This window comes from Leptinotarsa decemlineata, unplaced genomic scaffold (assembly GCF_025532065.1).
Source record: "Leptinotarsa decemlineata unplaced genomic scaffold, Ldec_3_MD MMD2_P_RNA_scaffold_9, whole genome shotgun sequence".
Taxonomy (NCBI): domain Eukaryota; kingdom Metazoa; phylum Arthropoda; class Insecta; order Coleoptera; family Chrysomelidae; genus Leptinotarsa; species Leptinotarsa decemlineata.
In genome coordinates, this window is record NW_027412536.1 from 2,971,499 (window position 1) to 2,984,344 (window position 12,846).

At 37.0% G+C, this 12,846-nt stretch overlaps 1 protein-coding gene across 3 annotated transcripts in view; it reads right to left on the reverse strand.

Moving 5' to 3' along the window:
* Tdc2 (tyrosine decarboxylase 2) overlaps positions 1-12,846 on the reverse strand; it is a 79,820-nt gene that overhangs the window by 10,259 nt on the left and 56,715 nt on the right. For all 3 annotated transcript variants that reach the window (XM_074170432.1, XM_074170433.1, XM_074170434.1), the window contains exon 10: positions 11,633-11,841. In XM_074170432.1, the coding sequence (XP_074026533.1) occupies positions 11,633-11,841 (209 nt within the window). The remainder of the gene's footprint in view (positions 1-11,632; positions 11,842-12,846) is intronic.

Here is a 12,846-nt window from a genome sequence, read left to right on the forward strand (position 1 = left end):
TCTGGTCTGCAATGGCTGGAAACTAAGTTGTGTTCTTTGAATGAGTGAAGTTTAAGACCCAGTTGTGTTTGCCAGTGCTCAGTGATGCATACTATTGGGCATTTCAGGTCTTCAACTATTTTTTGCACCATGTTGATGCTATTTCCCAGGAATTGGACATTTTGGTGTGATAATATGATTTTGTGTCTGAGTCACTTCTAAAAAAGTAGAGGGTTGATTTATATTTTCTTTATAGGTGTTTTGGTTGATTAGAAGGTGTTTGCCTCTCCTAAAATCAAAACTAGGGTTATATAAATTCTCCTTCAGATTCGGTGACACGCCCACTATGAAGGACTGGTTATTGCGTTTAGTGTGGAGGGTTTTGAGTTTTTTAACATCAATTTCTTGCTTTTCTGGTGACTGTCTTGTCTCGGTGTGTGTTTCTACGTATGATTTAATATTTTTTTCATTTATATCATCTGGAACTCGTGTTACGCTGATTATTCATCCCATAAAAATTCTTATATCCCGCACTTCTGCCGATGTTTCGTTATTTACTTTTTCTTCTTGCTACTTTCGTGAAACCTTCACTATTTTCGTATTCATTATTTATATTGATGATGCTGTTCATAATCCTCCTCTGATTCTCTTTCAAAAGTGCTGTTTGATTTTCAGATTTTTCGTTATGTTTTGATTTGTTTTGATTGTTTGTACTACCCTGTATGCTGTGAATCACCCTCATGTTGTTCGGGCTGTTGTTTAGATTTACTTTTTTCCGGAGACACTTATTTATTTACAGTATTTTTTGCTGGAGTTTTGGTATGTTTTTCAGTCTGCCTAATCTTATTAACATAGAACGTGAGTTTTTCTTCCAAAAATGATATTTTCTCATGCAACAATTCAATGACTTGCTCTTTGTCTTCTATTATGGTATCTTTTTCGACCAGTATTTGCCTTAGTAATTTGTTTTCTTCCTTCAGATAGTCTTCCTCTAATCGATTCGTGTTGTCATCCGTCTGTTTATCTGGTTCTTGTTTGCATTCAGCTTTTTTTGGTCACTTGCCTGTTTGAGGCACTTTGGATGGAAGTGTTCACTACATTTCACACATTTTACCTCATTCACCACTTTTTTAGAGCAATGTTCACATATTACATTTTCATTTTCTTTAGGAACAAGTGACAGACTACCTGCACTGCCCCCCTTCTTGACCATTATATTGATAAATTTGAGAATGATGAAAATTCTCTGAATGACTAAATGGAATGGAGTTTTCACCTCTTCCTAATCTGTTTTCTAATGTGGAAATTGGTGATTAGTTCATTACATGTCCATTAAATGAGTTGGTCAATTTTTTCAAAATGTTTCAATTTTCCATTAGTGTTAACCTAAACTCTAGTAAAATTATTAGTTATCAAGAAGGTAAAAGGTCATATGATTCACATTGTTATTATATGAGGCACAAATCCCAATGAATATTCCAATGAATATCCCAATGAATATTTATTCCACTGTGTCGCGATATATACTTACTGATCGTTAGTAGATTTTGTACTGTATAGATTAAGGCTGTTCATTTTTTTCCAATTTTAATTCTTTGCGTCTTTTGCGTCTTTTGCGTCTTTTGGATGTCGGGTTTTCGACTCCAACACACCTCCCTGTAAATTTATTTCAGGAGCGAGTCTACCGAGGAGATGGATGTCGAGTTCACGACTTCAATTATCCTCCCTGTAAATTTGTTTCAGGAGCGAGTCTACAAAGGAGATGGATATCGAGTTTACGACTCCAACACACCTCCCTGTAAATTTATTTCAGGAGCGAGTCTACAGAGGAGATGGATGTCGAGTTCACGACTTCAATTGTCCTTTCTGTGAATTTGTTTCAGGAGCGAGTCTAAAGAGGAGATGGATGTTGAGTTTACGACTCCAATTGACCTCCCTGTGAATTTATTTCAAGGGCGAATCTACAGAGGAGATGGATGTCGAGTCCACAACTTCATTTGTCCTCTTTGTAAATTTGTTCCAGGAGCGAGTCTACAGAAGAGATGGATGTCGAGTTTATGACTCCAACACACCTTCCTGTAAATTTATTTTAGGAGCGAGTCAACAGAGAAGATGAATGTCGAGTTTTCGACTCCAACACACCTCCCTGTAAATTTTTTTCAGGAGCGAATCTACAGAGGAGATGGATGTCGAGTCCACGACTTCATTTGTCCTCTTTGTAAATTTGTTCCAGGAGCGAGCCTACAGAGGAGATGGATGTCGAGTTTACGACTCCAACACACCTCCCTGTAAATATATTTCAGGAGCGAATCTACAGAGGAGATGAATGTCGAGTCCACGACTTAAATTGTCCTTCCTGTGAATGTGTTTCAGGAGCGAGTCTACAGAGGAGATGGATGTTGAGTTAACGACTCCAATTGACCTCCCTGTGAATTTGGTTCGGAAGCGAGTCTACAGAGGAGATGGATGTTGAGTTTTCGACTCCAACACACCTCCCTGTAAATTTATTTCAGGAGCGAGTCTACAGAGAAGATGGATGTCGAGTCCACGACTTCATTTGTCCCCTTTGTAAATTTGTTCCAGGAGCGAGTCTACAGAGGAGATGGATGTCGAGTTCACGACTTCAACTGTCCTTCCTGTGAATTTGTTTCAGGAGCGAGTCTACAGAGGAGATGGATGTTGAGTTTACGACTCCAATTGACCTTCCTGTGAATTTGGTTCAGAAGCGAGTCTACAGAGGAGATGGATGTCGAGTTCACGACTTCAATTGTCCTTCCTGTAAATTTATTTCAGGAGCGAATCTACAGAGGAGATGGATGTCGAGTCCACGACTTCAATTGTCCTTCCTGTGAATGTGTTTCAGAAGCGAGACTACAGAGAAGATGGATGTTGAGTTAACGACTCCAATTGACCTCCCTGTGAATTTGGTTCAGAAGCGAGTCTACAGAAGAGACGGATGTTGAGTTTACGACTCCAATTGACCTCCCTGTGAATTTGGTTCAGAAGCGAGTCTACAGAGGAGACGGATGTTGAGTTTACGACTCCAATTGACCTCCCTGTGAATTTGGTTCAGAAGCGAGTCTACAGAGGAGATGGATGTCGAGTTTTCGACTCCAACACACCTCCCTGTAAATTTATTTCAGGCGCGAATCTACAGAGGAGATGATGTCGAGTCCACAACTTCAATTGTCCTTCCTGTGAATGTGTTTCAGGAGCGAGACTACAGAGAAGATGGATGTTGAGTTAACGACTCCAATTGACCTCCCTGTGAATTTGGTTCAGAAGCGAGTCTACAGACGAGATGGATGTCGAGTTTACGACTCCAACACACCTCCCTGTAAATTTATTTCAGGAGCGAGTCTACAGAGAAGATGGATGTCGAGTCCACGACTTCATTTGTCCCCTTTGTAAATTTGTTCCAGGAGCGAGTCTACAGAGGAGATGGATGTCGAGTTCACGACTTCAATTGTCCTTCCTGTGAATGTGTTTCAGGAGCGAGTCTACAGAGGAGATGGATGTTGAGTTTACGACTCCAATTGACCTCCCTGTGAATTTGGTTCAGAAGCGAGTTTACAGAGGAGATGGATGTCGAGTTTTCGACTCCAACACACCTCCCTGTAAATTTATTTCAGGAGCGAGTCTACAGAGAAGATGGATGTCGAGTCCACGACTTCATTTGTCCCCTTTGTGAATTTGTTCCAGGAGCGAGTCTACAAAGGAGATGGATGTCGAGTTCACGACTTCAATTGTCCTTCCTGTGAATGTGTTTCAGGAGCGAGTCTACAGAGGAGATGGATGTTGAGTTTACGACTCCAATTGACCTCCCTGTGAATTTGGTTCAGAAGCGAGTCTACAGAGGAGATGGATGTCGAGTTTTCGACTCCAACATACCTCCCTGTAAATTTATTTCAGGAGCGAGTCTACAGAGAAGATGGATGTCGAGTCCACGACTTCATTCGTCCCCTTTGTAAGTTTGTTCCAGGAGCGAGTCTACAGAGGAGATGGATGTCGAGTTCACGACTTCAACTGTCCTTCCTGTGAATTTGTTTCAGGAGCGAGTCTACAGAGGAGATGGATGTTGAGTTTACGACTCCAATTGACCTTCCTGTGAATTTGGTTCAGAAGCGAGTCTACAGAGGAGATGGATGTCGAGTTCACGACTTCAATTGTCCTTCCTGTAAATTTATTTCAGGAGCGAATCTACAGAGAAGATGGATGTTGAGTCCACGACTTCAATTGTCCTTCCTGTGAATGTGTTTCAGAAGCGAGACTACAGAGAAGATGGATGTTGAGTTAACGACTCCAATTGACCTCCCTGTGAATTTGGTTCAGAAGCGAGTCTACAGAGGAGACGGATGTTGAGTTTACGACTCCAATTGACCTCCCTGTGAATTTGGTTCAGAAGCGAGTCTACAGAGGAGATGGATGTCGAGTTTTCGACTCCAACACACCTCCCTGTAAATTTATTTCAGGCGCGAATCTACAGAGGAGATGATGTCGAGTCCACAACTTCAATTGTCCTTCCTGTGAATGTGTTTCAGGAGCGAGTCTACAGAGGAGATGGATGTTGAGTTTACGACTCCAATTGACCTCCCTGTGAATTTGGTTCGGAAGCGAGTCTACAGAGGAGATGGATGTTGAGTTTTCGACTCCAACACACCTCCCTGTAAATTTATTTCAGGAGCGAGTCTACAGAGAAGATGGATGTCGAGTCCACGACTTCATTTGTCCCCTTTGTAAATTTGTTCCAGGAGCGAGTCTACAGAGGAGATGGATGTCGAGTTCACGACTTCAACTGTCCTTCCTGTGAATTTGTTTCAGGAGCGAGTCTACAGAGGAGATGGATGTTGAGTTTACGACTCCAATTGACCTTCCTGTGAATTTGGTTCAGAAGCGAGTCTACAGAGGAGATGGATGTCGAGTTCACGACTTCAATTGTCCTTCCTGTAAATTTATTTCAGGAGCGAATCTACAGAGGAGATGGATGTCGAGTCCACGACTTCAATTGTCCTTCCTGTGAATGTGTTTCAGAAGCGAGACTACAGAGAAGATGGATGTTGAGTTAACGACTCCAATTGACCTCCCTGTGAATTTGGTTCAGAAGCGAGTCTACAGAGGAGACGGATGTTGAGTTTACGACTCCAATTGACCTCCCTGTGAATTTGGTTCAGAAGCGAGTCTACAGAGGAGACGGATGTTGAGTTTACGACTCCAATTGACCTCCCTGTGAATTTGGTTCAGAAGCGAGTCTACAGAGGAGATGGATGTCGAGTTTTCGACTCCAACACACCTCCCTGTAAATTTATTTCAGGCGCGAATCTACAGAGGAGATGATGTCGAGTCCACAACTTCAATTGTCCTTCCTGTGAATGTGTTTCAGGAGCGAGTCTACAGAGGAGATGGATGTTAAGTTTACGACTCCAATTGACCTCCCTATGAATTTGGTTCAGAAGCGAGTCTACAGAGGAGATAGATGTCGAGTTTTCGACTCCAACACACCTTCCTGTAAATTTATTTCAGTAGCGAGTCTACAGAGGAGATGGATGTCGAGTTTTCGACTCCAATACACCTCCCTGTAAATTTATTTCAGGAGCGAGTCTACAGAGAAGATGGATGTTGAGTTCACGACTTCAATTGTCCTTTCTGTGAATTTGTTTCAGGAGCGAGTCTACAGAGGAGATGGATGTCGAGTTTTCGACTCCAACACACCTTTCTGTAAATTTATTTCAGTAGCGAGTCTACAGAGGAGATGGATGTCGAGTTTTCGACTCCAACACACCTCCCTGTAAATTTATTTCAGGCGCGAATCTACAGAGGAGATGATGTCGAGTCCACAACTTCAATTGTCCTTCCTGTGAATGTGTTTCAGGAGCGAGTCTACAGAGGAGATGGATGTTAAGTTTACGACTCCAATTGACCTCCCTATGAATTTGGTTCAGAAGCGAGTCTACAGAGGAGATGGATGTCGAGTTTTCGACTCCAACACACCTCCCTGTGAATTTGGTTCAGAAGCGAGTCTACAGAGGAGATGGATGTCGAGTTTTCGACTCCAATACACCTCCCTGTAAATTTATTTCAGGAGCGAGTCTACAGAGAAGATGGATGTTGAGTTCACGACTTCAATTGTCCTTTCTGTGAATTTGTTTCAGGAGCGAGTCTACAGAGGAGATGGATGTCGAGTTTACGACTCCAACACACCTCCCTGTAAATTTATTTCAGGAGCGAGTCTACAGAGAAGATGGATGTTGAGTTCACGACTTCAATTGTCCTTTCTGTGAATTTGTTTCAGGAGCGAGTCTACAGAGGAGATGGATGTCGAGTTTACGACTCCAACACACCTCCCTGTGAATTTGGTTCAGAAGCGAGTCTACAGAGGAGATGGATGTCGAGTTTTCGACTCCAACACACCTCCCTGTAAATTTATTTCAGGAGCGAATCTACAGAGGAGATGGGTGTCGAGTCCACGACTTCAATTGTCCTTCCTGTGAATGTGTTTCAGGAGCGAGTCTACAGAGGAGATGGATGTTGAATTAACGACTCCAATTGACCTCCCTATGAATTTGATTCAGAAGCGAGTCTACAGAGGAGATGGATGTTGAGTTTACGACTCCAATTGACCTCCCTGTGAATTTGGTTCAGAAGCGAGTCTACAGAGGAGATGGATGTCGAGTTTTCGACTCCAACACACCTCCCTGTAAATTTTGTCCATAATAATGGACAAAATTTTTGAAACAACCTAATAACTCAAAACACAATAAAGTCTTTTAAAAAGTTTGATTTGAAATCACTGTAGGTCATCTTTTCAATTTGAATGAAATTGAAAGCATATAACACATTTTCGTAATTAGACACTATCAAGCAATAGTTTACAACAGCGATGCCTAGTCTTCAATTGCCCAACTCTCGACTGGAGTCCTGAATTTTACTGAGTACCTTGTATTCGTATTCGATGTCGTTTAAATCAAAGGAAAAAATTTGTCTACCATCTATAGGACTAGAATCAACCTCCTTTATATAATGAATTTCAATAATGCTCACCAATTAATGTACTTGTGAAAAAAAATAAGGAGACAAAATATTATTTTTCTAGATTAGTTAATGACAGTGAAGACAACCTTGGTCTTGTATATGCATATATTGAAATAACACCGTTACCATACCCATATTTCACAATGAATTGACCGTCGCCTTGAACTTGAATAAATGATGAGATGAATGAAACGAAATTATTCCCATGAATAAACTTATCATGAAACGAGAGTAATTTCAATTCGCAGCTTATTATAGTCAAATAGGTACATATGAGAGTAAAAATCTTAAGCTTGAAAAAATAATACGGAAAATACAAGAAATAATTAATACTACCTCTACTTCATTTATTGAAGAACGCAAACATCTTCCATTCAGTTCAAATAAAATATTCTTTTTGAACAATCTATGTCTTATAATTGCAGAAGATCATTGTTGATATACATAAAGTTCGCGACATATGGAAGTTTCTTTTATTAATAGATATAATGAAAATTAGATTTCGCAGTTAGTTTGTGCTTAAAAAATGAGTGGAATACAGCCTCTTCCTTTTTGTCGTGTACTTCTCTAAACCTGTCAAATTTGACATTTTTTCCAAAATTTCTAAAAAATCGGATTTCTGTGTAAATTTCGAAAAATTCTAAAAACGCAGTATGATTGATATTTCATAATATTGATAAATATATGATGAATATCTTGCCCATGAAAATACCGGAACTGGCCTATTACCCGAAAAATAAATGAAAACACCCCCAGAAATTCGTCTTTTTTGCTGTAAAGTTCATCTAGTTTTTTCATTTCATTGTTAAACAGTTTAACAATGAAATAAAAAAAACTAGATGAACTTTGCAACAACAAAGACGAATTTCTGGAGGTATAATTATTTCTTATTCTGGTAACAGGCTAATGCAGGTATTTTACGGGCAAGATATGACATTGAATTATCTTATTCATCAAAATTATGAAATTTTTATCATAATGCGTTCGAATCGATGGAGTGGAAGACTTGAAAAATTTAAAAAAAAAAATGGAAAAAAGTCGACGTGATAATAGGGAGTCCAAATTCCGAGCATGTATATAAAATTGAAAATTGAGGAACTATTTCCCCCAGCATTTTTCGGAATATTCAAAAAACTTGATTTTTTGAGGATTTTCGGAAAAAGTGTCAAATTTGATAGCACATAAGGAAAGATGTTGTTTCATACTCAATTTTCAAGCACAAACTAACTGCGAAGTCAAATTTTCATAACCCCAATATCTGACGAAAAAAATGTACCTCAGAAATAATATGTATATGTGAGTTTTTTCTGCATTTGAAAGCTTTAATATGAATAATTTTGTTAACACTGCTCAAGTTTCTATATTGACTTCATTGAGTTTCAATATGATGGAATGTTCGTACAGCCTAAATATAAAAAAGAAGTTGGAGATTCCAGAAACAGTCTATATTCTAGTTAACTTGACGTTTCATATGTCAAATGACGTTACGGCATGTTGTTCAGGTACGATAAATAACAAATTTTTTGGTGGATGATGACTTGAACACGCACCATGGTAACTATGAAGCTTGAATAGGAGAAAAAAATCATGTTACTACCTGCACAAAGTCATTAATTGTTTATCCTGAATTCTGCACAGATATTTTTTGAGTCATTTTATCCGTGAATATTTTAATTGTGCTGTCTATTGAAATATGATTGAACGTAACTCTTCAGCTGTCCAAAGACTTGATTACTCTGCTAAGCATTGTGATAGCTATCACTGATGTGATAGCTAATGGCATGTGATTAGCATGTTCAAGATTTCATTTAGAATTTGGTATTCATACCGAACTGCCTTCCCATTGAATTTATGGATAAAGAAAGGTAGAATATATAACCCCAAATCAGATAAGATCTATTCAATCATCCCTAATGCTCCATTAAATACCTACTATGATACAGAGGATGAGGAACCTGTGTGTACCAAGATGATAAAAAAACATAAATAGATGCTCTGAACGAATATAAATGCAGAGTATTTTTAGACTATGAATGAATAACAAATATATTAGCGAAAATATTAGAACTGACAGTAATCTTCGTAGTGTTTCAAAAATTTTCAGAGAACTGATATGAGATGTTTCTTTTCCGCTTGGGACTTTGTTCACGAGAGAACCGACTATGAATTGAGAATGCAAAATACCTGAAAATGAGATCGAGGAAACTCCGCTAAGAGAAAATGAACAACCGCTATCAATATTCATAAAATAATGACTGTTAATTGAGAAATTTATTGGATTCGGTATACAGGAAAACAATCGTTGATCAGAAATACCTATTTGTTTGACTAATGATTTCTATAAATTATGAAAATTTCATTAGATTGAAAAGTCAACAAAATGTACTTTTTTCTGTGGAAACCAACCTCTCAATTGCTGCCATTTATAAAAAAGCGGTGTCACCAAAACAGAAAACTTGGTGTCGACATCACTGAACTTACCACAAATGAAACCATGTTTATTTTTTTCAGAGAATCACTAGGACACCACAACTGAGTGTAAAAATCATCTATAAAATCAGTATTGAAAATATAATTGAATCGAGTCCAAAATATATCTCACATTGAAAGCAATCAATAGTATTCAACACTATCCATGATAATAATCAAACAATTTTCACAAACATTTTTATTTCTAGACGCGTTTCGCTAACACTGTAGCTGCCTTGGTAGTAATTAGGAAGGACAACTTCCCTTACGAATTTTTTACCTACAATATGGGATCGACAGAAAACTCAATCCACGATTTTGAAAGAGGAACACGTTAAATACGTTAAGGATTTTCATCAAGTGTCTGCCAATTCCATCACATAAATTGTCTATATTTGATATTCATCGGGCAATGAAGTACAAAACATTGTTTTTTTTAATTTTTGGTAATAAAAATGGATCAATGTGATATTTGAAAAAAATGTTTGTCCATATTTTATCTACAAAGAATCTATTCTGCCGATTCTTCAAAACTGACAATATTCAAATTGTAAACGATTATCACAAAATTCCTAAAATATCGCCATTCCTTTTTATCTATAATTATTATCTTTTATGAATGTTGACTCTGAAAGATTGCCAGTCGTGGCAAGTGTGAAAAGGATATTGAAATATTTTAACAGCGCATAGCAAATGATTAACTACAATGACTTTGAAAACGTCACCAGATAATTATTCAATATTTGCCTAACGAATTACGTTTCTGAGAAACTTCAAGACACGTAAATTAGATAAATGAAACTCAATAGGTAAAATAGAAAGTAGCTAAACGGACACAACATACCTAAAAATACAAATGTGCAAAGTCATTGTGAAATGTGGTTTTTCGCAAATAATTCACATCTACTATATTAAAGGGGATTTACCGTGGGAATTTTGGATGTTAATTACAGAAAAAATCGAATCAACAATTGAAACTTTCATTTATAACTAGGAAGTAATTCGGAAAATTCCAAAAACCTACTTTCGAACGTAGAATATTCCACAAATCAACTTGTATTTCACTCTTCTCTATCAATACAGAACCTCTAAAAAATCAAACAAATAAAGATTACCAGTGTGTCATCATCTATGTTATCGAACTAACATTTAACAATTTTTTTCACGACTATATGGGACAATTTTTTGGAAATTGATTTTCAATGATGAATGAGGCCTTCAAAATTCTTGGTGATATTGATTGAGTTGACATAACAAGTTGACATAACAAGTCTACTTATCCGGCGCAATTCCATAAAAGTTTTTTTTGGCGCAGTCAATAGTATTTTTCCAATATAATGTTATATTTTCAAACCAATTTTTCCTTCATGAATTTTTTCGCAGAAACATCCATAACAAATATTCACACTAGGCAATACGCCGATGCTGAGCCCTTCTGACGTCACTTTTATTTTGAATTTCAATCGTTCCTATCCTTTTATAATTTGTTGCATTCGGGTACTGGGGCACTTCAACAGGATTGACATCTGACCTGCTTCTGCTTCCACTCTCGTTATCTGTTGATTTTTGTTTGTCGTGACTTTACTATATGTAAATAATTATTCGATATCATTCTATTTATTCGGGAGAATTACGCAGTAGGTGACATCTAGGTTTAATAATTCAAATGTCAAAAGAAACTGTAGACACAAACATTTAAATATTCGTTGTTATTTCCGTCCATTGTGATATTATTTAAGAAGGTGACTTTTTCTTCAAAAACACAAATATCGATGGTATCTTTGATGAATGCATTTCATAGCAATAGTTTGCATATTGACATTATTTGGCAGGTTTTGAGTTATTTTGGAGAACAGAAAATTTTCGAAATTCAACACAAATTCTCTTTTCGATTGAAACTCAATTTTTGTTCAAAACTAAACACTCAAAACTAGTCAAAGTTCTAAAACTTATAAAAAGTTTATGGATTGAGTGAATTGATAACGATTCTTTTCAGTTGAGATGATAATTGGGGGGTGATTTTCACATTTTTTTGCCACCGACAAAAATAGAGATCCGTATTACATTCTACACAACTCGTATAGTTCTAAAACCAGGGACTTTCTTAGAAACACCAAACTAGTGAAAACGTGTTCAGTTCAAGAAAAACACTTACAAAGGGGGTTGAACTGTAATGTTTCCATCGGGTGAACTGGGAGAGTCAGCCTGTTCGGTGAGATGTCTCCTGGTGGACGGCATAGACTTTGCAATGGATGGATTGTAAATTTTGGGATCGCTGACCATTCTCACGAAAAAACTGCGTTTGTGTGCCAGGGTTTCCTTTTTCTTCCTTTCCAATAGTTCAAATACCTTATCATGCAATTCCTAAAACAAATTTGGCAAATAAGATATTTGTGTTCATATATCAAAAAAAAAAATTTTCACATACAAAATATTTCCGTTCATGAATCCAATTAAATAATCTCCACCAACAATTTTGTCCTGGAAGTCTACTGGGTTCTTTAAAATATTCACGTCTCTCCTGACATATGTGACATAGCAAATAGGGTCAGAATTATTTTTAAGGTACTCCTCTTTACTTACATTCGTTTATTAGCCTATTCAGAGCTAGATTTGTATCTTTGATAAATAATCTGGTTCGTAAGTAGCAAATTATTACGTAACGAATAATTTGGTCCTATAGTTTCTTCACATCCTATCCTCATTTTCTCATCCATAATTTCAGACAATGGAATTTCGAATATCCTACATTCAACTAGTTATATGGCTGATAACATTAAAAAACAAACTCAGGGTTACTAGGTCATTCGTGCAATTGATGGATTATTTTTCGATTGATTTTATTAAATCACCAACAGTTTCTATTACACGTCTGATAATAACAAAAATTATGGATTTAAAAAACACTTCATTATGAGATTTTCACTAAACAGTTTTACAAAAACGCAACTCGTGTTTCGCCATACAATGACTTCTTCGGGCGTATTCAGAAAAGCCCGTTGTTGTAAAACTGTTCAGTAAAAATCTCACAATGAAGTGTTTTTCAAATACGTTTCGAATTTTCATCAAGTATCGGCCATTTCCATCATATAAAAATTAAGGAGAAACCATATGTAACTGTAACTTGGTATAATTATATTAATTATGTTAATGCTATTTTGGAGCGATGAAGTCATCATGAAATCCATTTTGAATTAGCTCTAACTAAACTAGTCAATAAGATCTTATTCAATTCAATATTCAAACTATATTTCGCATACGGGTGTGAATAATTTTATTAAAACTCTTGTAATTGTAGTATATGCTATACCAGATAAAAGTATTACCCATCACCATGAAATCAACGTCTTTATCAATATGATTGAATTT